This window comes from Pleurodeles waltl, chromosome 3_1 (assembly GCF_031143425.1).
Source record: "Pleurodeles waltl isolate 20211129_DDA chromosome 3_1, aPleWal1.hap1.20221129, whole genome shotgun sequence".
Taxonomy (NCBI): domain Eukaryota; kingdom Metazoa; phylum Chordata; class Amphibia; order Caudata; family Salamandridae; genus Pleurodeles; species Pleurodeles waltl.
The window spans coordinates 166,462,690-166,489,543 of record NC_090440.1 but is presented as its reverse complement, the minus strand read 5'-3'; the positions used below and the strand labels follow the sequence as shown (position 1 = coordinate 166,489,543).

At 45.8% G+C, this 26,854-nt stretch overlaps 1 protein-coding gene across 4 annotated transcripts in view; it reads right to left on the bottom strand.

Annotated features, from left to right (window-relative positions):
* Positions 1-26,854, bottom strand: part of MYO1E (myosin IE) — a 451,378-nt gene that overhangs the window by 287,072 nt on the left and 137,452 nt on the right. For all 4 annotated transcript variants that reach the window (XM_069222075.1, XM_069222077.1, XM_069222074.1 and 1 more), the window contains exons 3-4: positions 6,643-6,732; positions 3,799-3,893 (exon numbers count right to left, since the gene is read on the bottom strand). In XM_069222075.1, coding sequence (XP_069078176.1) covers positions 3,799-3,893; positions 6,643-6,732 — 185 coding nt within the window. The remainder of the gene's footprint in view (positions 1-3,798; positions 3,894-6,642; positions 6,733-26,854) is intronic.

The following is a 26,854-nucleotide window of genomic DNA, read 5'->3' as shown; positions in this document are numbered from 1 at the left end:
TCAGTGGTAATAATACTCTTGCTCCTTACACTGCGGTGAGCCGCGAGACTTTGGCACCAAATGCAACATGCAAACTAGGTCACTAGTTTCTTCAATTTACTGGATTCGGAACCTGGTGGATGTGTAGGCTATGATGGGAACATACAGTGAATTTTCAAAATTGTGTGATTCTTGCATAGTTAGGAAGAGAACACAAATCTACCTACACCAGGTATGACATAAGCTATCATAACATCCTTCCACATTATCATAAGTGTGCAGAATTAAAGCCCACAAGAAGATCCGCCTCAGTAGTCTCAGACCCAGCAAAATAAACATCTTCTGAGACTCCTTTGTGCTGGCCATGCCTCTGGAGAGACAGCTAGGCAGCAGGAGCCTCTCCGCAAGGGGTGCCAACGCCAAAGAAAATAATGATGTGCGCAACTAAATAATCAAGTCTGCACACTGGCTAAATTACATAAAAAGCAAGTCTGCTGATGGACGATTTCCAGGGAAAGCCATCTTAGTTCAGCATTCTGCACTGTCCAATACCACTGTGCCTTTCTCAGAACACAGGAAACGTACAAAGGGCTCATGCGGTAGATCTGTTGCCCACTGGACATCTGGAAGGCTTTCAAAGGATAAAGTTATTTCAAACCTGAATACAAAATCAGCATACCAAAAGTCAAAAAGGAGAACTTAAATGTGATTATTGTAAGTGTTCCACGCAGTGATGTTGTCAGAAGCCCAAGTTTAGAGAACTGGATTCAGTGAGACCACAGTGCACAAAAGTGACTTACATAATATCCTCATTCCAGAAAGTATTTTCAGACTTTAATATTCGTAACAATATTAGTAAGAGTTAGACTCACTTGAGAGTAATTTTAGGTACAGGTACCTAATACGACTGTTCTTAGGCAGACTTAATGTAATTCAGAATCCAAGAGAGAGCTAACTTATCAGAGGCACACCATACACACTGGGGAATTTGGATTTCTGTACCACTGACTAGGAGCTGGAACTATGCTGTAAAGCACAGCAAAAGGATGAACACTCCACAAGAGTTGGGAACTGAGGAGTCATCGGATCGTGGACGACACCATGTGACTAAACGGAGAGATTCATGGAATTGTGTTCTAAGGCAGGCGACTGGACAGGAGGATACATTAGAACCTGCACCACACAAGGGGACTGGACATGAGTATTCACAATGTCCTTCTTAAGGAGCAACACGCTGGGGTGGGACATGAAGTTCCACACAAGGAATTCTCATGGCCGGTTGAGGATTTTTTCAGACTCAAGTAAGACATCATTGGACTATTTGTGTGCACATCTTCCATATATAGCCATATCTCATACACAGGGAATAAAACATTTCATGCTGATTGTAATGAAAACTGTTAGGACTGCTGGGCAGTGTGCTAATAAAATCCCACACAGACCATAAATAGTTCCTAACTACTTTTTGGAGGTGTGCCATTGCTGGCGGCGAGGAGTATATAATTGCTTACTGGTTTGATTCCAGGAGACGTTTTCCATTGGCAGAACATTTGTGTATGGAATAGATCCGTGCACATGGATCTATTTCTTTTCAAATGGGGCAACAACTTTTGTGTACCTTCAAATTTGAATGATTCCAATGCCATCCTCAATGACCTCCCAGACTCTGCCCCCCAGGCCTTCTACCCACTGTATCATCCCTCACGAAGGGCCTGAGGAAATACAACCACATCACCCTTAATCTGACAGAACTCCACTGGCTCCGCTTTTCAACCAACACCATTTTCAAAACCAGCTGCATCACCTACAAAGTCATCACAAGTGGCCCCATCTGCAGCGGCGGTGAGGACAATTACATCCAGGACACCGTCAAATTAGATATGAAGAGGTGCAAAAAACATGCAAAAGATCAATCTATGTACCATGGATCTGGAATGGCATCAATGTACCCCACGCAGACCACCCAACCGTTCTCCAGTTTAAGAAAGAGCTGAAGACACATCTCTTCAAAGAATGTAACACAATGACAACGCATGGGGGTTATTACAACTTTGAAGGAGGTGTTAATCTGTCCCAAAAGTGACGGTAAAGTGACGGATATACCACCAGCCGTATTACGAGTCCATTATATCCTATGGAACTCGTAATACGGCTGGTGGTATATCCGTCACATTTCGGACGGATTAACACCTCCTCCAAAGTTGTAATAACCCCCATGGTCCTCCTCAACTCTCAGAACCTTCGTCACCTTGAATCACTTAAGCTATGCTACCTTTTGGCCAGGTTCACTCTAAAAAATAACACAAACATGCATTCATAAAAAGTAAATCATGCAGAAAATGTGGTCGCTAATAGCTTCAGCTAAAGCCAGCAATAAACCACAGCCTATATCTCGCTCCTCGCTGAACATTTAACATTAAGTGGTTTGTTAATTATAACACTATCCTGTTTCAATGTCTTTATCATTAATTGTGGATGTTTGGGAGGTGATCTAGATCTGTGCAATCTCTTTTTCCATTTTTTCAGTAAATAAGTCTGCCTGTCCTGCAGCAGGGTTTCCTCCATTGGGCTTATAAGGAGTCAGGAAGGGTTACAAAGCTATTTTGCCTCTAAGGCAGTATATTTCTGGTCTTTAGGTTGGTTAAAAGTATTTTCTTTCATAAAAAAATGAGGGCACATCCCACAGAAACTTAGTCTGCAAGACCAGTAGCTTTCCTGTTCTTGAATATACTTTCAATGAAGCTATTTGCGCAATTAACCTTTCAAGCCTAGACAGGAAAAGATTCACTGAACAGTAATAATGAAAGACTTAAAGGGTCTCATCGGGTTTGGCAGAGCAGGAGAACCACCATAAATCACCCGGTCTCCTTGTGTAGTGAATCCGGGATTCCACCACGTCATTTAGAGATGAGGGAACTCACAGGTTTCCATTAACGAAGCCTCAGCTGATCTTTATCCAGCAGCCTATATGCCACAGTGCACCAGCTAGTGTCCTGGTTAGGGTGGGCCTTCATACATTCATTTTCCCTGACAAGGACTACCATGCAAGGCATTGCAGGCCCGTGCAGGAAGCAGCCCAAATATCTATGATGTGCAGAAAATAAGCTCCTTCATGTCAAGACATTTATTTGCTCGTAAAAAAAAAAAAAAAAACTTTGAGATTGTCGGGCGACGATTTTTTTACAGAATGTTCTTATGCCACGTTGGCGATTGCACATGCAGCAAAAATTCTCCACCCGACATGGCTTGTAACTTTCCCTATAGGAGGCAGGCTACTACGGCGTGGGGTCTTCACCACCCCAGTAGCTCAGCACGCACCCACCTAACTAAAAATAAAAATAAAATGTTTTAGTATTATCTAATACCAAGAGTTAAAAGCCACTGGCTCACAAGCCCTGGAATTTTTGTGACTTTTTACAGTCGTTTTTATGTAATTATATGCAGCACTTCTCACAGTCTTGGGGGAACCTAAATTATGACGTGTACCTAGGCTTCACTAGTATCTTATGATAACCTAAAGCACTACGTCTGTAACGCATGTTTTATGTGTACAGTTGCTACTACGATATTACAAATGAGCTACAACTGACTGTAAAAAAATAACAGGCCTTTTTACAAGTATATAATTCTCAGTGCACAAGATCAGTTATTACATTAGCTTGTAGGGCCCAAAAAGTCGGCACTATATTGCTTCTCTGCACTAGGGACATAGTATTTGATTTGTAGAAAAACAATATTCTGGAGAAGCCGAGAGCTCCCAACACAACCGGATCCTGTGCATGTCCTGGGAGTGAAACCGAGCACGTGAGCTGGCCTTACCTGATGATGACGCACTGGTTCTCCCTGTCAATGATCATGTTTCTGTACATGTTGTCTGCCAGCGCATAGATGTGCGGAGGGTTCTCATATTGCGCCTGGAAGGGAGACAAGCACATCAAGAGGAGGAAAAGAGAATCCGGGTCATTTCTTGAGACAATGCTTGTTGCAGTTAGTACCTTGTTATAATTTGTGCTTAGGTTTCAATTCGTATTTTTGGAAATGACACAGTCACAAATCGATTGCTCATTTGGTCTTAGGACAGGAAATTGCAAAAGTGCACAGAACAAACAGTTCAGCAAAAAGCGTCAAAGCCTGATTCGTCAACAAGGATAACTGCAGTGATGAACACGGACCTATTCTATGGATTAGCAATGAGGGGCATAATACAGTATTGTTTACGACAAGGGATGGCCTAGCCTGAGAAGGTAAATATTGCATCTGGTGAGGGGTTTACCTCACATGGCTTATTTCAAGGCAGCGTTTCATAAGGGCCTGGCATGGCGCTGAATAAGATGGCCGCCTACTTGGAATACTCCCAGCTTTCACAATACAAAAGTTTTAAAATGCATCTACGACTCAAAGAGTGGTGCCGTCCACATCTGGCAAGACAACAAAAGCAACAATGGCTTCACAAGGCATATTCATATATTATTAAATATTCATATATTGCCTTTAGCACATGCCATATTTGATGAAAGGCTTACAAAAGCGGATAACAATTATAAACATGGAAAAATAAAATTACGAGAATATCAGTAAGACATCTGCAAAAAACAAAATCTCGGTTTATGGTAATGGTAAGATATTAATGCCCAGGTGACGATGATATAAGAATCTGGCGAGGCAGGTGGCTGTGATGCTATTCTTTGGGTTTGACCAATGACTTTGTGTTTCACCACTGCGCATATTAGTTGCTCAATGTTCACCAGTAGCACATGGTATGTTTTGTTCAGCCTAGCCGCCTATTGGCTTTGAAAGGGCATTAGCCATTAGTTTCTGTATCCAGTTTAGCCGCCTACTGGCTTTGACATTGCATTAGCCATTACATTCTGTATTCTGCCTATTGGCTTTGACATGCGGTATTCAGTTTAGCTGCCTATTGGCTTTGACATGATATTAGACCTTGCATTTTGTATTCAGTTCAGCTGCCTATTGGCTTTGACATGACATTAGACATTGCATTTGATATTTAGGTTAGCTGCCTATTGCCTTTAACGTGGAGTTAGACATTGCAGTTGAGAATCCAAGCTGTATTTTTCCAAGCTGTGTTTTTGCACAAGATGAAACCAGCTGTTTTCTTCTCACACTAGACTAGACCTGATAAGAGAGGGTACATTGGGTGTTTTTCCTTCCTGCTCAAGCTTGGGAAGAGGAGCAGTCTAGGAGATCTGGCCAGTCTCCAAAGGCTTGCGTAGTTTTCCTGGGTCTGAGAGGAGGGGGAACGCTTTTCTAAGGGTGGCTCAGGGCTTCAGACAATTAGATTCGAATCTGCCTGACTTCGGACTGGAACTTGGCGCCAGTTGCCAGTCTCCCGTGTGGGTAGATAATCTCTTTCTCGCAGTTGACTGGAGTCATCAACTTGCAGACCCCAGAAAGATGAAGCTGTAAATAGTTTCTCACACGGTGAAGTATTTGTTTTGCTTTGCATTCAATATCTTATATATATAACCTGCTGTGTACATTGAAAATATATTTTGTTTTCATTGAACGTGTGCTTGAAATCTATTAATTCGTCTCTTACGAACTTGTGGGTGGGGAAGAATTAACAACAATAAAAGTCTTCTTTGAACTCAGAAGTGCATTCTTGATATGTTCTGTAAGCTCTGATTATGAGATAAGAAGGAAAGCAGAACAGTGGCCTATTGGACTGGTAGTAACGGACTACTGGCCTCTCTATTAGATTACAACTGTGGAGGTACAAATCAGTGATGCAGCCAGCGGAGGAGGCGTAAACTGCGGTGTGAACTACTGGGATGACCCTAAATGTAACAGGCTAGAGATGCCCAGCAGAAACATACAGCTCCATAGACACTGTGGCCTGGGGTTGTGGTTCAGCAGCCGGAGAACGCTCTGTTGTGGCTTCAGGAATATGGACCTGGAAACAATAATTAGGTGAGGGTCCCAGGCCAGCGCTTTTTGAGAGCCCTGCACAAGTGTTCATCATTTATTTAGAGGTTTTTAAAGGAAAACTGTTCTATCTATTGATAGCTAAAGCCCCTATGCGGTGTCAGTTGCTGCTTCTGCTGGTTTTCACTTTGACTTCAGGGCATTTACTTAAAACTTTGAAACAGGTGCTCCTCCTTTGAAGGGCTTTGCTTCAGTTTGTTGCTCTGGGATGTGTAAAATCTTTTGATATATCTGGTGTCAGACCAGAATTTAAGGTCTAAATTACACTCTCTCTGGAGTTCCTTTCAATTCCACAGACATGGTCTAAGCCTCGCGCATGGGGGGGGGGGGGGTCGTCATCTTCATCGACCCACTGTGGTAGATGGTTGTAAGCATGCTGAACTTCGGCTCAAAGCCTAATCCTAGATACTGCTATATAAATCTCACAAAATGGATGGAACATGAACGCTGTATTCAATGACTGAAATGCAACATATTCAAGAGTCAGAACATTAAAGTGCTTGTGATAAGGGTAGCGTTAAAGGTGCTTAGCATTAGAAACGAGATTGAAAGTTGGAGGTGTAACAAAGAAAGAAAGTAGGTGTTTTGTGTGAATGCTGTGCCATATTTACAGTAGGTAAAACAACATTACTCTTGCAATGTGCATAGTACATACAATAGCTATGATATATATGCACTTTGTGTACAGACTCAGTAAAATGAAAAAAATGCACTTACCGCGCCTTGGTACATTTCAATCTCTTTATCTCCAAAGTAAGGCATTTGTTTGAAAGGATTGATGGAGATTAGCACAGGCCCGATGTATGTCTGCGGCGGGCAGTCAAGGTCATTGAATATGCACGTGAATGGGGGTTTGTGAGTGCATAAGAGCTACCACAAACCATCACCAACCATTTCCTGTTTGAGCATGTAAAACAGAGATTGATTCTACCAGGACATGCAGAGAGTGGCATATTACATCACCACTGAGACTCATGGAGCAGCAGAATGGAAGCCATACAAGTGAATAGCAGTGCCCAGAATGCCAAAGTACAACACATGTACCCGCATCACACCCTTTACGCTTTCATCTCGCTGAGCTTTCGCTTATAGTGCAAACAGTGTGGTTAGTGGTTAATTTGTAAATAAAAATGTGCCGGTGCTCCTAGCTCTGAAACTCGCAGCTGCTGCAATGAAATGTGCGAGCACAGAATACTGAGGCAGAAAAACCCTAAGGCCCTCTTGGGCCTCTTTAGTCGATTTACAGCCACTCCCTGCCCCTTCAGCACAATCTTGCAGCTTTCTTTCTCCTTTTGTAACACTTTTTCGTCTTTCTTTGCTCCATCTTTCCCATATGTGTCTTTTGCTCACAGTAATCGCCTGATGCAAAAAAATAAGTGCGGGTGTCCCATACCGGAAACCACCGGCTTAAATTAATCACAATTAATCAGTTCTGGGCCAGAGGTCCCTTTGACCATGCCTTAAAACGCCTCTGCAAACAACGACTGATCTTCATTGCGACAAACCCATTATATGGACATGGGTGTCACCTCGTCTGCCATTACCATGACAAGGCTCTAGCACTGCCAAAGCTGGAGCTCGAATAGTGACTCTTTCAGGCCAAGGGCACAGCAAGGAGACGTAATGGCGAACTTGATATTGGTGTGAAATGCTAACGTGGAGGTTAGATCTGTAAGGTTGAATGTGCTGTCCTTACAGCCACAGCTGCTTAGCAACCCCAGTACGCATGCAGTGCAACCGCTGAGGAGTATGGGAAGGTGGAGATGCAGGCGTGTTGAGTTTCTACGTCTGCCTGTGGTGGTGGGCCGTGGTGGCAGAAATTAACGGGACGTCCCTTGTGTGGGTCAGAACTGGCTGGGAGAGACCACCAGCACTGTCTGCTAAGATTGTGCCATCACCAGTCAGTCACTCAGGATGAAGTTTGAGACAGATATCCTTTTCTTTGTCAATTAAGCCTCATTACTCACAAATCATCAAAGCGTTACAAAGCATAGGTTCCAAAAACACACCTCACATATACATATTTTATGTAAGACAGTATATCCTTTTAAAATCTCAAAGTACGTTTCAGTACATAAGGGAATGGTCCCTATGGTAGTGCCATAATATGTCCTACCTTATTCCCAGTCAGATGCTTAAGGCCAACATCGATTCCTTCATCCAGGCATTAATAACTCACGCACTTTTCAAGGCATTATTGCCTAGGTGCGTTGTTCGATGTTTTTTTTTCTGACACACTCCTACCCTGTTGGGTGATTATCTGGTTCAACATAACAAGTTTCTTGCAAACGTACCATACTACAAACCTCCACTTCCATTGGGACCTGTATATGAACGTGCTCTGAAGGGACCTCAAGGTAGCCAGAAGCACTTTACAGAGCCCCAAACAAATAAAAATATAAATGTTCATAGGGTCAGGCATTTCAAAAATATTAACTGATCCATATCTGTACCCATGCGGACCTGCTGTATGAAGACTGTGTGTAAATTAGATTTACGTTATCTTCATATTCTCTTCTGCCACTGTTGTGAATGTCAAATCCATGCCCGATGTCCAGGATATGAACGTAAGATAAACTTAAATAAGATCAATTCAATGGGGGCAATTTACATTGTCAGTGGTTATACTGAAAATACGTCATTGCTTTTGCCCTTGTGTACCAGTGCTTGACTATGACGTTTAGTAGATCAAAAAGTAATTTTGGTCTGAAAACTTGTGATTTTCTTGGATGCCAGGCACACACCTAACTCAGCCAAACCATTTGGTAAACTGGACAGAGGATCACTTTGCTTTTTGGGCCAGATGGATGTTGGCCCTAGAAATTAATACTATATGGGTTCCAGTGAGAACACAAGTTCATAAAAAGTATTAGCTTGTAAAATCTGACAAATAGTAAGTAGGGAATCCTCAAAACATCATTGGCATAAACACTGCAAACTTCTCAGTGATGGTATGGCTTACATAGGGAACAACCACTGGCTAAGCTTTTGAGCCCTTGAAACAAATCCTGCTCCAGTGAAAATAAAACAAAAAAAATTGCTTTCTGTATACAAATGCATCTATGAGATGAAGAATTTAATGTATCATGATTCAGTGTACTTTTGAGATGTAAAAAAGAAATCCCTTGAGGACTGTAATGAAAATACTCCATAGGAGGCGGGGTGATAAACCAAACAGGTAAAAGCACTAGGTGAGAAAGATATACTCCTCTGGTTGGAGCCAAAGCCCACTCTATAAATACTTTAATGAACTAGCAACTCTAGATCAACCAGACAGATGCACTTCCAAGCCAGATCCACAAAGGTGGATCCCCTGTATGGCTGGATGCGGTGCCATTTAACAGAAAGACGAGAAATGCTGATTGCACAAGGTTGTGGTGGTGTAAGGACAAGCAAGGCTTACGTGGGTCTGCAGGCAGAATGTACCCTGAAAAAAGCAAGGTTTATGGTCTCCCATGTGAAAACCTTAGACGAAGCGCCCAGCGGACATGAAGCTCCGACTGGGCGTTGTTAGCCACAGAACAAGCCCGTATAGCTCATTTATGACCTTTACTGAGTACAGATGGACCACACCTTACTGTCTGCAAAGGATTGTTTTTGCTCAGCTGAAACGCACAATTTAATGCGAAAACATCACATAATGCCCGTCAGTGCTCAACAGGCTCCCTAAACATCACAACTGTGCTCAGTCAAGGGTTCTGGCATTCACGCGAGGAGGGCGAGGTCAGGAAAAGCACACGCATGAAATCCTGAGATCTTAACTATATATTCAATTGAATTGGTGTTTCTACCCCCCACCCAAAAAAAAAGAGCAGATACAGGTCACAATCATAGATATGAAGAAAATATCTCACCCACTACCTTCAAAATATGGTTAATAACATTATGACCTTGAGGAGGGAAACTCAAGATGCGTCTGTTTTAGTTGCCTAAGTATATCTGTTTCTTCAAAGCACAGCTGGGGCATCAATAGACATTATTCACAAAAAATGGGCAAATTAATACAACAGGTTTCCGTCTACCTCTGGAATAAAATCAATTTTTTTAGGAATTCACAAAGCAGTCCAGGAGTGCACCTGGGAATCGACGACTGTTGCAGGTTTCCAGAAATACTCCTGGTATCAACTGTGAATTCCATGTAGGACCATGCAAACGCATGTGAAAAGATACACAGAACACGTGTGTGCATGCAGATATGCAACACTGCACTACAACTGCATTTCCAATGTTTTTCTCAATGGGAACAATAGTCCACCAACATTGGGGGTGTACTGTCCCCATTCTGTCCCTGAAAGCAGATAATACTGCCTTCCAGAGGTCACTGGTTTATCTAAGATAGTACATCCTTTTCAAATCTCAAAGTACACGTTTCAAGTGCCCTATGCACAAGTATCCCTGCCTTTGACAGGAGTAGATATCTGGATACAAATACTACGAAGGGAAGGGTCAGGAAACATCTGTGAGTAAACAAATAAGTTAGCGCTAATTTGTGGGTGTTCACGGTATTCCAGGGGCATTAACGTTATGGGAAGCCACCTCCCTGCCCTTGTGTGAAGATTTACTCACACGAAGAAGTATGTGCAGGCAAATTATTTTACTGGTGGAAATCAACATTTTGAAAATACCTAATGCAGATAGATGCTTGTATCTAAACGTTTTTGCACACCCACGGTGAACTGAGTAACATAAAGAGCTTTATCAAATAGGGCCTTTGCTTTCAAAGCAAACACCGCCAACAGTCCTAAGTTGTTGGTACCTGAGAACCTCCGTTCAGATCCCATCATCGGCACCAGACAAAAACGTTCTGTGATTCTTCACAAGTCTCTCCATCCCCCTATGCCTAGATTTGTGGAATTCAATGGTGAATATGTACTGTAATTGTGTGATTGAAAGAAGTAAATGGCCCCAGGTGGTGCACCGGCTTGTGTCACCTTCCAGCACACCCCTGTTGCTATTCAGCTAGGTGAGTGCTAGTTAAATAGCAGTAGATACACTACACATGCTCTGAACCTGTACCTGCTGTCAGCAGTCAAACACTGGAGCCATGCATCCCACGGAAAAGCCAATGACGTCGTGGCATAGCTAAGGTCACCTGGTCTGTAACTACCCCAGAGCTGGGGCACATGATGGGAGTGCACACACAAAGTACACACGCACCAGCTGGATAGCCCAGAGGAGATAAGGAAATCTCTCTGAAAGGTTCTCAGAAATTAAAACCACCTGCTAATGTAAAGGTCACACACCTCTGACCCCAGACAGCAAGCTGAAAGGGAATGCAGATTATGAGCTCGTGAAAAGGCCCGAGCCCCCCTGCACATAAGAGAGAGGTATTCATAGCTCCAGGTAATCTGAATGTCAGAACCTAAAGTAATCAAAGAAGAATGCTGCAGTCGATCTACTTGGACCAGAACGCAAGCAAGAGAGAGAAACGAGCACCGGTAAAGCCAATAGGCCTTGCTTTAATGTGCCTCATGTGTTACACACGTACACATAAGCATGCACAAATGCCGTTTGCTTGTAATACATGCACAAATGCTGTTTAGCACTTTAAAGCAGACCTACTGGCTTTGCCAATACGGAGTATAAAGGTAGCAAAAAAGAACTACATTGTACAGAATGCATTTAGGAGATAGAGTGTGACAGGGTGATGACCGCGATGCATTCCAATGGAAGCTCTTTCTATAAGACCGAATGATACAGCAAACAGCTAATATAAAATGGGAGAGAAAACACTCCTCTAGGTGGAGCCAAAGTTCACTCTAGGTATATTGTAAAAACTGGCAACAATACGTAGTGCACAGTGATATGCTGTCAAGCCAGACCTAAAATGCACACATTGCCAAAGGTGGCTCTGCTAGTTCTTAGGACTTTCAACAGATATTTGTATTTACTGATAACATGAAGAGTCAAGCATGCAAACATTCACTGCAATCTTCACTTTAACATAGCAGTACGTGACAGATAAGCATCTGAGAGGTTACAGAATCATTGTTAGCCAAAAAAAGGAAAATCGCTCACCTGGGCCACGGCACCAAAAAGCAACAGGAAGTGAAACAAAAACTGGCATAGATTTCTAAATGTTTGACTAACCTTTGGACTTACAAACCATTCAGCGTCAAACAACAGGCTGTCTCTCGTCTGAGCAGCCCATGGGGAGTTTAGTACAAACCAAGCTGCAGAGACCCAAGAACCCACCCAGAGCCCCCTGGAGACAACTCTCACACCAACTACACAAAAAACGACCAATCTGGTATTGACGTGGGTTTGTAGTGTCTGCTCTTTGAACGTCAACAGGAAGTCAAGCGGAGGGTGGACACCACTTAAGAGACACTCTGTAAATTAGACCTTGTCCAATTCATTTAATGATGCATATGTGTACAAAGAGAATCCTCTTTTCAAAAAATGCTTGCCAGCAGAGCAGGTATTTATAAAATGTGCACAAGAAGGTCTACTTGGACGCAAACAGATCCGTGGTGCGGTCCTGTACCCCAGGTACACCTCACCTCTAGTCTTTCATACATTGGCCTAAATTTCATCCCACAACGGAGCACGCCTGCCAATCACCCTGTAGTATCAGTAGAGTAGCAGAGCTCATCTTGAACATTCCTCCTGGAGGTACATGGTGCAGCTGCACTCTGCAGATGTAACCCCAGGCCACATATTGCCAAAGGCCTACCCAAAGGCAGACAGATCCATGCCAGATATTCTGGTCTCGCAGCCAGGATATATTTATTTATAATGAATCTCCAAGCAACTCACTGCCGAATCAAATTGAATAAGCTTTATTTCGGCTTTTGAACAAGCCATAAAACTCACTATGAAAGTCAGGTGACGTATCCTACTTCATGGAGGGAGAGCCGATGGCCTCTCAGCCTGGAAGTGAGGTAAGGTTCCTTGCTCATTGACTACAAAAAAAGTGACCCTGGTTAGTGCAATGGTCACCTGAAGGCAGGACTGATGCCACAGTGCAAGATTGCTGGAGCGCTCAGTGGACAACCCGCGAAAAGTGGGAGGACTACATCGCCACAGCGCCATTGTACTGCTTCATGATGAGCATTAATATTTACATCCCTACACATTACCACAGACCCACGCTTGTCACAAAAGGGCAAGCACTATACACAGTGTTTTGTATTATGACACTGCAACCTCCCTCATGCATCGTTTTTTTTTTTTAAATATGTGTGACCTCAAGTACAAAAACAAACCTCAAACCAAGCCGCCATTGTGTGCCTGGCAGGCTCTGAAGTGGTGAGCTCTGTTGGTAAACAATGCCCACATTTAGCAGCAGAGCTCTACTCGCCACCCCGAGTGGCACAGATTAACGCTAATTCTTTCCTGTCCTTCTAACAATTGATTCAGAAGCCAGTCAGCATCCTGACCAATAAAGCTGTATGAGGCTCAAGAAGGGCGCGAGACAGGATGAAGCGTCGGAAATGTATTTTGCACATGGATTACGGGGTTATTTCTTTTTAATGCAGCGCGATAGCACCGATATTACTTGCTGCCTGAGAAATGTTGGCACCTTAAGACGGTACAAAGAGTAGATAGGAAGATCACATGTTGATGGTGGAGGGGTGGCTGGGTTCATGATGCAAAGGGCCAATGACAAGTGCACAATGCCACAGATGTCCACCGCATGCCATGAAGGGCCAGTCCTGATGCATCAGCCAACAGTCCTAACACTTACGTTCACCATCATAATTAGGGGCTTAAAAATCCTTGCATGTTCCCCCTATAACTAGGTGTTTAGCAATCCCAGCATGCTTAGTGCTGTTTGTATTAAAAACAGGGCTGGATGAAAGTCACAGCGTGAGATGAAGCTAGCTAACACCAATGTGACACCAAAAACGGAAAGTGCCCTTCAGCAACCGGAAGTACAGGTTTGTATAAACACAGGACCTCGGTATCTGGGAGCACAGACTCCACCACGGTGCACTTCACCATCTTGAGTGTGAGTAGTAAAAGCACTCATTTCATCTGAATTAAAATCCTACATTCGGCTCCTTTTATTGTGATTGTAATTAAAGGCTTCTGAGAATGACGTCTGGCGCCAACAATACTTGGAAGAATTAAAGATCCAATATGCACGAAACAGCGAGAAGTAATCTGTAGACACGTGGCGCCGCGCTGCCTGTAAAGACCACGCACAGACCTCGTCGTGTTGCAGCCACACTCGGAACTGCGTCACCGCAGTTCCGTCCTTTATTTATACACTCGTGCTCCGTGCCCCTCCCGGACACGTTGAGCACGTTAACATAATGCAGAGAGCCCGTATGGCTCTCTGCTCCTCTTTACATCTCCCCCATGTTTCACTCCACATGGAGAGGGCTTAATCAAAGGAACCTAAACGAACACTAACCTTTGTAGTACTACACACTTTTAACTGAAAAGATTAAACTAACTCGTTCTCGTTAATAACACATTTTTGACAATACCCCCATTAAGTTTCTAGGCACCCAGATCGTTAATGTCACTCACAGAGTCCTTTTTACATGGCCGGGGTTGTGTTACACTGTTCCCAACATTTATTTTCTTCATGCAGGGCATTTATGCTTGAGCAAAATGTTCACCAAACAAAATCTTTTAGATGACTACTCGGCACTGGATTAGGGCGTAAGTTATATCTTCCCCTTCTGGTGTTACCGCTTCCATGTTCCCGAGCCGAACCAGGTTCCACCTGGTCAGTCCCGGTAGGCTCCGGGTCAATCTTCCTCTCTTCACCCAGACTAGGTGACTCCTCAAAGATGTCCTCCATCTCCTCACTTCCACTGGTCAACTCTCGTAGACCAACCCTTTTGAAATGTGACACATTTCTCGTGACTCTCTGTCTCCCTCGGGCGGCTGTTATCATGGATCCCTTAATGCCGATCACTTCCCACACCTCAGGCTCAAAAGGCGTTCGGAATTTCCCTCCTCCGCGCCTACATCTCACCACCACTCGATCTCCTTCTTGGAAACCCCTATACCTGGATCGTCGTTGGCTACTCGCCCTTTGGTTGGTAGCTCTTCGCTTGTTTTGAGTAGCTTTTATATCGAATGCTGGAGGTTTCCATTTAGGGTATGCAGGAATGCAGTCGCGTGGAGACACTTTGAACATTAATGATGAGGGAGCACAACCAGTCGTACTATGTGGAGTTTGACGGTAAGCACTTAGAAATTGATAAAGACACTGTTCACTGTTCTCAGGTTTCTCGACTCCAATCCTAAGAGCCCTATTCAGAGTTCGCATGAACCTTTCTACATCTCCATTGGCTTGAGGCCAATAAGGCATTATCTTACGATGACGAACCGCCAGTCCCTTGAGATAGGACTGAAACTCTTGTCCATGAAAAGGGGGACCATTATCCGTTCGGATTTCATCAGGCAGACCAAACAAAGCAAAAGTCTTTTGTAGAACGGGCCTTATATTTTCAAACGACGTCGACGCCACCACATCCACCACTGGGAATTTGGTATAAGAGTCAATTAACACTACCGTCAGTCTTCCATCTGGGAAACTCCCAAAGTCCATGCTTACTTTAGCCCACGGTTTCAGAGTAGGCGGTTCGGTTATTACTGGGCAAGTCGGAGGTTCTATAGACGTGATGACACACGAATGGCACTTTCCTACCATCTCATCCACCTGCGTATCCATTCCTGGAAACCAGACCTTAGCTCGTAACCTCGCTTTTGTTTTGGCAGCCCCTTGATGCCCTTGATGAGCCAACTCGATGACCCTTGACCAGAGACACTGTGGAAGCACAATTCGCCGTCCTCTTAGAATTAACCCATCACCATCCATAGACAGCTCCTCTCGCACCCTCCAGATGCTCTGCATAGCCACCTTTTGCACAGGGCATGACACCTGGGTCTTCTCTAGAAAGTTCTTCCATTGCTTGCGACCTAAGGCCTCTTTGACGGCATTCAACAGCACATCGTCCTGTGTGGCACTCACAATATCAGTCACGAGAAGAGCATTTGGACATGCCGACTGCACCACCATGCTCACAAAAACTTCCGTATTTTCTTCTTCTTGTTTCTGGCGGCCATCAACACTATCGGGAGACGGATGTCGAGACAGATAATCCGCCGGATTATTAGCACCCGGCCGATACACTACTGTGAATCGATACGGCTGAAGCAAAACTGTCCACCGCTCTATTCTCGGAGGTGCAAGACGCGGACTACCCATAAACAACGGGACAAGAGGCTTGTGATCGGTTACTACTGTAAACTCGTGTCCATACAAATACAGATGAAAATGGCGGCATGCCCATCGAATTGCTAGCGCCTCCCTCTCAATCTGAGCATATCGGGTTTCCACCGCCGACAACGCCCGGCTGGCGTATGCAACGGGGATCCATTCCTGATGTCGCTGTTCCTGCAAGAGCACAGCTCCCAGCCCAACGGGACTTGCGTCAACTACCACTTCCGTTTTCCTACTCGGGTCAAAATATGCCATCGTTGCTTTATCTAGTAAGGCATTTTTAATCTCTATAAAGGCCTGCTGAGCACTGGAAGTCCATTCCCACCGGTGTTGCCCTTTCGTGAGCTGTCTCAGCGGTTCAGACATGGTGGCAAGTTGGGGTATGAACCTTCCACAATAAGTAGCCATTCCCAGAAAGCTACGAACTTCTGTTGGGTTCAGCGGAACAGGGGCTTGACGGATAGCTTCAGCCTTCCTGGGATCCACTTGCAAACCTTCTTTAGAAAACACGTACCCAAAGAACTCTACTGAGTTTTGAAAGAACGCACATTTCTTCTTATGAAGTGTTAGTCCTGCCCCAGCCAATCTTTTCAACGTCGCTCTCAGATGACGATGGTGTTCTTCCCTCGTTTTAGAGTATATCAGAATGTCATCACTCAAGTTAATCACTCCTGGTAGTCCGGACAGCGTTTCTCGAATTGCATTCTGAAACACTTCAGCGGCTGACGACACTCCAAAACTTAATCGTTTGTACCTTCGCAACCCTACATGCGTCGAGAAAGTAGTAATGTTCCGACTTTCCGGCTCTAGCTCTAGCTGATGGTAACCGGCATTCAGATCTAGTTTGGAGAACCATTGGGCTCCGTTCAAATCGGCAATAATATCGTCCATAGTAGGGGTTATATGTCGCTCTCTCTTGATAGCCTTATTAGGCAAGCGCATGTCTACACACAGACGGATCGCCCCCGGCTGTTTGGGTTTCGGCGCTATCACCAACGGTGACACCCATGGTGTCGGCCCGTCCACCTTTTCAATGACTCCTTGTTCCTCCAAGGACAACAGCTCTTTCTCAACACTCGGGCGAAGATGAAACGGCACTCGACGATGTCGCAGAGCCACAGGGACTACATTGGGATCTATGTGCAACTTGATGCACCTTCCTTTCAAACGACCCAGACCTTCAAACAACTGCGGAAACTCCTGGAGAAGGCACTCCACTTGATTATCATGTACCTGACGCGCAAAGAACACCAACTCCAAAACTTCGGCCGTGTGACATCCAAGCAACGTGCCACGATCTCCAGCTACCACATAAAATTTCGCCTCAGTCGATTTGTTTCCACTAGTCACAGCCACTTCTACCGTGCCTTTAAGGGGGAGCGGATCTTTACCCCCATAATTGTATATTTTAGTTGCTGTCATGGTAAGTGGCGGGGCAGGTACCAGCTTTTTGAAGAGGGTTTCGTCCATGACATTGACGGACGCTCCCGTATCAATGAGTACCGACACCAGCGTGCCATTGACATGGACCTCACTCATGGGTGGGGGTCTCCTTTTCCCCGGCTTTCCCCGCGTAAAAGATATTACAAAAATGTCTTCTTCGTCGTCCTCTTCACCAACTGGACCACTCGCCATCATTAGATCCCTTGCCTCCTCCACACTTTTCGATACAGCCCGGACATTCGTGTCCCTTCCTTTCGGTTCTCCTGGCTTGTTCCTCCTGGATCTGCACACCTTCGCAAAATGATTAGCTTTCCCGCAGCGATTACACGACTGACCTTTGGCTGGACACCCCGCATTCTGTCGATGTTCATAGCCACAACTCCCACAAACTCTCTCACCGGGTCTGCTGGGGTTCACCTTGCGAGTTGTGGCCGGACGTGTCTGGATAGCCTCTACTTGTTCCTCCTTGACCTGAACAGCACGAGTCGAAGAAGCAGCAGCCAACGACTGGCCTCTCACCGCCGCCATCGCATCAGCTCGCACTGCCGACAACTCATGTGACCTTGCTAAAATCAGAATATCGTCAAGGGACATGCCCTGTTGCCGAAGGATAAGCTTCCTTAACGCATTGGACCGACATCCTTGAATCATCTGCGCTCGGATTTCTTCTTGCTGGTTCAGTCCTGTGCACGAACTCGCTAGTTTCCTCAGTCGAGCGTAAAACATATCCATAGACTCTACTTCAGTCTGTTGCGCCTGTCTCAGTTTGAACCTTTCATAATCCGAGTTAAGTTGAGGATCAAAATATCTATTCAACGCCGTCACTGCTGCAGGAAAATCCGACCTGTCACCTGTATCCGGCAACAAATCAAACAACTCTTGTAACTCGTCTCCCCCCATCAACAGCATCACCGACCTGCGTACTTCACCATCCGTTTCTCGGGTAGCAGAAAAATAGTTTTCTAGGCGATTAATCCACAGACGCCACCTTGGCGCAGCAGTGGCGGGGTCAATCAGCTGGCTAAACGGTGGTAAAGAAGTAATCGAGGAGTGAACACTATTGTGGTGTAGTGGAGCTGGCAGACGGGGATTCCCTGGTGGTGGAGGGGGATTGGCATTATTTGCATTGTCTGGCGGTGGCGCACTCATTTTTTTACACCCCTTCAGTGTAGGGTTTTACACGAGTCACTAATGTTCCTTACTTATTTTTCTGTTGTACAAGTCCTTTGTTTATTTGTTGCCTTTTTTTCAAAACACACACAAAAAAAACCTTCTCTCTTTTTTTTTTTTTTTTTTTTTTTTTTTTAACACGTTCCCATATACGTGTCAATTACAGCTGAGGCCCTTTCCTGGGCAGCGCTCAGCTTGCCGTTCCTCCTTCAGCACATCCGCTGCTTCCTCCAGCAAGCGGAGTGCTATATGCAGCCTCGTGGCCCCACGTGGCAGACACGCTGTCTCGCTTCCAGCAGAACCCCACGTGATGGACGCGCTGCTTCGCTCCGGCGAGCAGAGCGTCGTATCAGGGCCTCGGGACCCCACGTGACAGACGCGCTGCTTCGCTCCCGCGAGCAGAGCGTTTTTTTTTTTCAACAACCGCTGCCCCACGTGGCAGTCCACCAAGGCGGGGCCAGGCCGGGCTTCCAGCTACAGCTGCTCCGGCAGCCGCGAGGACACGCCCGACGGGGCGGGGCTGGGCTCACCGTCTTGGGCTTCCCCGACCGGGAAGCCAACCGCACCACCTCCGCCGACGCAGGACTCCGCACGAGGCGCCCGGGCACCACCCGCGGTCTTCGCCTCTTCTCAGCTCCGACACCGCACCACGTGGTCTTCTTTGTGTTTTTTTTTTTTCCCGGGACCAACGCTACACCACGTTTCAGGTACGTGTTATGCGTGAATCATCTCTTGACTTTCGGTTAATTGTAACACCATGTTCTTGGATCCCACTCGTCGCCATTGTAGACACGTGGCGCCGCGCTGCCTGTAAAGACCACGCACAGACCTCGTCGTGTTGCAGCCACACTCGGAACTGCGTCACCGCAGTTCCGTCCTTTATTTATACACTCGTGCTCCGTGCCCCTCCCGGACACGTTGAGCACGTTAACATAATGCAGAGAGCCCGTATGGCTCTCTGCTCCTCTTTACATAATCCATTTCTTTAGAAACAGAAAAATTGCTGCCTGCTTCTCCTTTCTAGCTGGTCTGTGCAAGTCAGCAACCTGCCGTATCAAGAACGGTCGAGAAAATGACCACATCCCACAGCAAAAAACTGTAAATCAGGTGTTACGGCCATTTCTCAAAATACATAAAACTGATCACGCAATGTGAACCAACAACCTTGACACACGGACCCGCTCAAGGCCCCCTGATGTCTTTGGTCTGGAGAAGAAAAGTTTTAAAACAATCCATTCTACATTCCCACATTATACCCGGTGCGGATTGGGCATTAGGTACCAAGAGCCGTTTTAACGGGAATCAGCCTGAACAACGATGCGGGAACAACGAGGGTCGCTGTCCACGAAAGCGAAACAACGCTTTCCTGACCAACTACCCTGTTTTCCTCTGCCTTAACCACGCATGTCTGAACAATGAACATGCGTGGTTAAGGCAGAGGAAAACAGACTCAGGATTGGAGAGGACGCGGTCAGGTATTTAGGGGCGGGGTGGGAGGTCGGGGTAGTTTTAGGTTTTAAGGGTGGAGGGGGGGCGGGGTCGCTGTAGTTTTCGCAGCTGGGGTAGGGGGTTGCAGTAATTTTAGCTTTTGGGGTGGGGGGGTCACAGTAGTTTTAGGGTCAGGGTAGGGGGTCAGGGTAGTTTTAGGGGCGGGGTGAGGGGGTTGGGGTAGTTCAGGTTTTAGGGGCGGGGTGGGGGGCCAGGGTAGTTTTAGGGAGGGGGGTAGTTTTAGGTTTTTGGGATGGGGGTGGAGGGGTTGCAGTAGTTTTAGGTTTTAGGGGCCAGTGTGGGAAGTCGGGGTAGCTTTAGGTTTTAGGGGCAGGGTAGGGGGTCGGGGTAGTTTTAGGGGCGGGGATGGTGGGTTGGGGTAGTTTTGAGGGTGGGGATCAGGGTAGTTTTAGGTTTTAGGGGCGGGGTGGGGGGTCGCGGTAGTTTGAGGGGCAGGGGACTCAGGGAGGCCACATGCTGGGACCACGCATGCCTTTACCAGGAATGCCTTTACAACGAAAAATCGTTGTTAAGGCATTCGTGGTAAAGGCATAAGTGGTAACAAAGCGGTCGCTGTTCCAACCGCAATGTTCAGGCATGCGTGGTTCCAGCATGCGTTGTTCCGACATGTATTTGTTTTAAACTTCACAAGAAATAAACAGACTTAGTGACTCATTCTTTCCATTTGATTGATACCGTGATTTCATATGAAGGCATTTGTAACGAAATAGACATCTGGAAAAACAAAAGCTTGGGTATTGCGCCATGCTTCCCTGCTCATGGTCCTTGGATTGCCATTTGTTTGGGGAATGGTTTAAATACATCTTCCCAAATGATGAATGCACCTTGGAGGTTGTCACGTGGGGCATAGTCAGGGCGCTGAATTATGCAGCAGGGGAAGGCCAAGTTATGCTGTAGGAATCAATAAATTGTGTGGCAAGAGAATGCTAAATATGAGGTAAATGTTGTGACAGTACTACTTCATCATTTTGTCATTAGGGTTGAGTGTGCAAGTGCTCTGCCCTGTCTCCGTGGACTTTTAACCACGCCCACTACTGCTAATCTTTCTTTGTTGTGGTTGTCTTAAATGCTTCAGTTTTATTGGTGCATTTTGTGAAATGCTCCTCCTTTGTGTGCGGAGTTCACTCCCAGGCGATTTCACTAAGTGAACATTTGTTGGCCATCACACTACGTCACGCTTCCTCCTGTTACAGCGTGTTGTGGTCCCTCCTCCGACTTTGGTTTGCCCTTTATTCCAGCCGCGATCATTTCTAGACATTCGCGCAGGGAGGCAATAACTCCTGTGCTCATGGCGGCCGTGGCAGTTTGAATCAGCTCACTTATGTCAGCTGTTTTATTATTCCTTTTCAATTTATGTGGCAAGAAAAGTCTAGTTAGGAATTTACAATGCTAATAGCTCTAACTTGAGCAAACGCGAGACCCATTGCATTGCAAATGCTTGCTTTTATTCAAGTTAACCCTGTCTGGGAACTGGTTGAACCTCACTAATACCAGTTTAACACCAAAATATAGCAATGAGCAACAGAAAGATGACTGGTCTATCTTTGCAAAGGACTTTCTACTGTGCAGCAACAAGTGTTGCTGCGTTTTTAGTCATTTTTAACCATCTGAGCTACAAAAGATTATGCAGTAGATGATGGATTATGTGGCAAATCCATAAATATGCGAAAAACGTCACTGCCACAGAATTGCATAATTCCAGTGGCCCTAAGCATAGTGTACCAAAGGGGTTTACCCATTCTCTTTCAATGGGAGACACCTTAGCACATTAGAGCTACGGGACAAAGCTCCACGGCTGCCATGATAGGAGTGAAGAGAAGGATAAGTTACTTACCTGTAAATCCTAGTTCTCTTCCAGGGGTATCCTCATCAAAGTCATAAACATTGAATATTCCCGCCCTTGTGCGGGGACCCCGGAGCATATATAAAATACACACATATAAAGTATGAAATATGCACGAAAAATATATATATAGCATTTTTAGTAGACCTATTTTTCATACTAAACTCATATATACATGTGTAAAACAGCAATGCAGGCTATAATCATAAACAGGCTAAAATGCTTTATTTCTATGAAGTTTTTTTTTTTTTTTTTTTGTAATCTTTATAAAATTACAATAGAGAATAAATATCTACCCAAGCCCCAAAACTGGGCTTAGGGAAATAAGCAGTAGTAATCACTAGAGAAAAAGAGAAAAAAACTACATTGAAAAACAATGGAGCATTCTTAGCCAATAGGCTGCATGCAGGTTAACACAGGAGAACCATAAAAACTTCGGCACCGTGCCTTTAAGACCCTGAGCACCTCCAGTATCCCACCATGCCTCAGGGGTGAAGGAGAGGTGACAGTTGGTTCACAGTTAGGTCAGTACTTTTTTACGGTGACAATCTGTGTAGCCGATTCGAAAAATAGTCTGTCCTGCACTTATAGGAGACGTGCGTCCGGGGAGGAGGGTGGGTTGTTTATGACTTTGATGAGGATACCCCTGGAAGAGAACTAGGATTTACAGGTAAGTAACTTATCCTTCTCTTCCAGGGGATCCTCATCAATAGTCATAAACATTGATTGAATAGATTAGCAAGCCCATCCCTAAACTCTGCGGACTGTCCAATAGAAGTGCAGGAATAGATATGTATCATGCAAACAAATTTCTCAGAGAGGCTTGCCCCACTTGGGCGTCTGCTCTTGCATCTGAGTCCAAACAGTAATGTCTAGTAAATATTTGTACAGAGTTCCATGTAGCAGCCTTACAAATTTCAGATATTGGAACATTGTTAAGGAGGGCAGCAGTAGCCGCTTTTCCTCTTGTGGAATGCGCTTTAGGTCTAGCAAGTAGTTGTTTGTTAGCCAACTGGTAAGCATTAACAATACAAGAAACTATCCATCTTGATATTGTTCGTTTAGATGCTGCCTCTCCTGTCCTCAAATGACCATAATTTACAAACAAGTGGTTGGAATGTCTAATCAATTTTGTTTTATCCAAATAATATTTTAGCACTCTTTTCAGATCTAGGGAGTGCAACGCTTTCTCCGGATTGGGGAAGAAAGTTGGTAGAGAAATAGTCTGATTGATGTGGAATTCTGACACCACCTTCGGTAGGAATGATGGGTGAGTTCGCAGAACTACTCTTTTGTCGTGAAAGACTGTGTACGGTTCTTTGGAAGACAAAGCCTGAATTTCACTGACCCTCCTTGCGGAAGTAATGGCTACCAAAAAAGCTGTCTTCCACGTAAGGTGTTGCAAAGAGGCTTTGTGTATAGGTTCGAAAGGAGGGCCCATAAGTTTTGACAGTACTATGTTCAGTTCCCATGGAGGGGAGGGTTTCCGAATGGGCGGAAAAACTTTTTTCAAACCTTCCAAGAAATCCTTGACTACTGGTTTCGTAAAGAAGGATTTCCTGAGAAGGTGACTTACGATAGGCTGTAATGGCAGACAAATGTACCTTAATAGATGATACCTGCAGACCAGACTTTGCCAGATGGAGTAAGTAAGACAATATGACGTCCTCCTGAGCCCGTATGGGATTCTGACCTTGCTGACAGCACCATATGTAGAACCTCTTCCACTTAAACGCGTAAGAACGCCGCGTGGAAGGTCGTCTGGACTCTTTCAAGATGTTCATGCACTCCTTCGAGAGCCCTAAGTGCCCATACTGCAGGAATTCAGGAGCCATGCTGTCAAGCTCAGAGAGGGTAGGTTGGGATGCAGAACCCTGCCCTCCATCCTGCTCAAAAGATCCGGTCTGCATGGCAGCCTCCTGTGAGGTTGTTCCAATAGGTCGAGGAGATCTGTGTACCAGAATTGACGGGGCTATTGCGGAGCTATGAGAATCATTCTGGTGCTGGATCTGTAAAGTTTGTTGATCACTGCCGGTATGAGGGGAATCGGTGGAAAAGCGTAGAGAAATATCCCTGACCAGTCGATCAACAGGGCATTCCCTCGAGATCCCGGAAGGTAGAACCTGGATGCGAAGTCTGGGCATTTCTTGTTTACCTCGTCTGCGAAGAGATCCAATTGAGGTCGACCCCATTGAGCGAAGATGTCTTCGACGACTTCGCCGTGTAGGACCCAATCGTGGGCGTCCTCTAGGTGTCTGCTCAGGAAATCTGCTTCCACGTTTTGTTGACCTGGTAGGTGAACCGCTGTAAGCGACATTCCTCTGGCCAGATTGTTTGGGACTCCCGAGATAGGGGTAGGGATCTCGTTCCCCCCTGTCTGTTCAAATAATACATTGTGGTTGTATTGTCCGTTTGTATTAGGAGAGATTTCTCCTGAATCGATGGAGCAAAAGACTTGAGAGCCAGATGGACCGCTCTGAGCTCCAGCAGATTGATGTGGTACTTCCTTTCGTTGTCGGACCACAGGCCCTGAGCTTGAAGGGGACCTAGATGAGCCCCCCATCCTTGAAGAGACGCATCCGTTACCAGAGTGTCGGATGGAATTACCTGGTGAAACGGAGCCCCTACTGATAGGTGAGGTTTGTGCATCCACCATTGCAATGACTGATGTGCTGCTATCGGTAACCGCACTCTGTCCTCCCAGCGAGCTGTCCTTTGGTTCCAGTTGTTTTCCAAAGCCTCTTGGAGGGGCCTCATATGTAGCCTGGCATTCGGGACAATGAAAATGCATGATGCCATGGAGCCCAGCAGAGATGTCACCTGACGGGCCGTTGGTGCGTCGGATCTTAACAGGTCTTGACACTTTTTCTTTATTGAAAATTGTCGTTCCTCCGAAGGATACACTCTTTGGAGCTCTGTGTTTAGTATAGCTCCCAGGTAGTGGAGGTTCTGTGTTGGAATCAAGGTGGACTTTTGGTAGTTGACTTGAAGACCTAGAGACTCGAAAACCTTGAGCACAATGTCCCGATGGGTTCTCGCCTGCTCCGGAGAGGAGGCTTTCAGTAGCCAGTCGTCTAGGTATGGGTAGATGAAGATTTTTTGTTTTCGAAGATGTGCCGCTACCACTGCCACACATTTCGAGAAGACGCTGGGGCAGATTTCAGGCTGAATGGTAGCACTTTGAACTGATAGTGCTGTGAGGCTATCTGGAAGCGCAGGAATTTCCGATGCTTGGGAACTATCGGGATGTGAAAGTATGCATCCTGCAGGTCGATGGAGCACATCCAGTCTCCCTGATGTAGCTGAGGGAAAATCTGGTGAAAAGCCAGCATCCTGAACTTTTGCTTTCTTATGTACTTGTTCAGAAGCCGTAAGTCCAGAATCGGTCTGAAAACGCCCTCTCTGCTTTTTTCGCCACCAGAAAATAATGGGAGTAAACCCCCTTTCCTCTGTGCGCAAGTGGAACTTTTTCTATTGCCTTCTTTCGTAAGAGGGCGAGAGCCTCTTTGCGCAATAGGCTGACGTGAGGTGGATTGCATTTGGCTGGTGGCAAGTGCGGTGGAGGTTGTCTGAAAAGAAGAGAGTAGCCATTTTCGACAATGTTGAGCACCCATTTGTCTTTTGTGATAGAGTGCCACTCGTGAAGAAAATCTGTGATACTTCCCCCCACCGGAGTGGTGCACAGTGTTGAGGGAAGCGAGTTCTCATTGCTTGGCCGGCGCTTTTGGTGTGGACTGTTGAGGTCTACTTGGCCCTCGTTCCCTTGTGGCCTTACGAGCCTGAAAAAGAGGGCGTCCCTGCCTTTGATGTGGCCTCTGGGACCAGTGAGGGGTTTGAACCCTCTGCTGGAAAGGGCGCCTGTCATAAGGCCTATACCTCCGCCTGAAGTCCTTCTTCCTTTCCAGGCCTACCGCCCTCATGGTGTCCACTTCAGTCTTAATGCGCGCCATTTCTTCGTCCGTATGGGTACCAAACAGCGAGTTACCGTTGAATGGAAGATTTAGGATGCGCTATTGTGTTTCCTGTTTTAAACCAGTCAATCTCAACCAGGAAGACCTTCTTGCACAGATTCCATGTGCGTACCCATGTGCAGCTAAGTCTGCCCCATCTGCCGCTGCGCTGATGACTTGGTTGGATACCAGACATCCCTCTTGAAGGATCTCTTGGAAGTCCTGTCTGTCTTCCCTAGGTAATTTTTCTGTGAACCTGTTGAGAGAGTCCCACAGAGAACGGTCAAATCTGCCTAGGAGTGCAGACACGCTGGAGACCTTCATCACAGATGCCGCCGTGCCGCACATTTTTCTCCCCAGAGAGTCTAGATGTCTGCTCTCTGTGTCCGGTGGGACCGTGGAGGATGATGCCACTGAGTGAGTTTTTCGGGCTGCGGCCAATATGACTGAGTCCGGCGGCGGATCCGTTCTTAGGAATAAAGGATCTTGTTCAGGCGCTTTATATTTTTTCAAAATCCTAGCAGGAGCAGATTTGAGGGTGGCTGGCGCCAAAAAAGTGTCCATGGTTGGCTGCAACAGACCAGGCACTAGTGGCAGTAGCTTTTTCGAAACTGCTCTATGTTGTAGAGTCTCAAAAATGACTGATGAGGAGGTTGATGGTTCTGGAACCTCTATATTTAACTTCTGTGCTCCCCTGAAAAGTACCTCATTAAAAGTAGTGATGTCATCCACCGGTGAAACTCTAGCTGGTGGAGAATCTGTTAAGGTGGGGGAGTATCGTCCAACGGATGACCCGGACGATGACCAAGAGGGCGATCTTCTGTG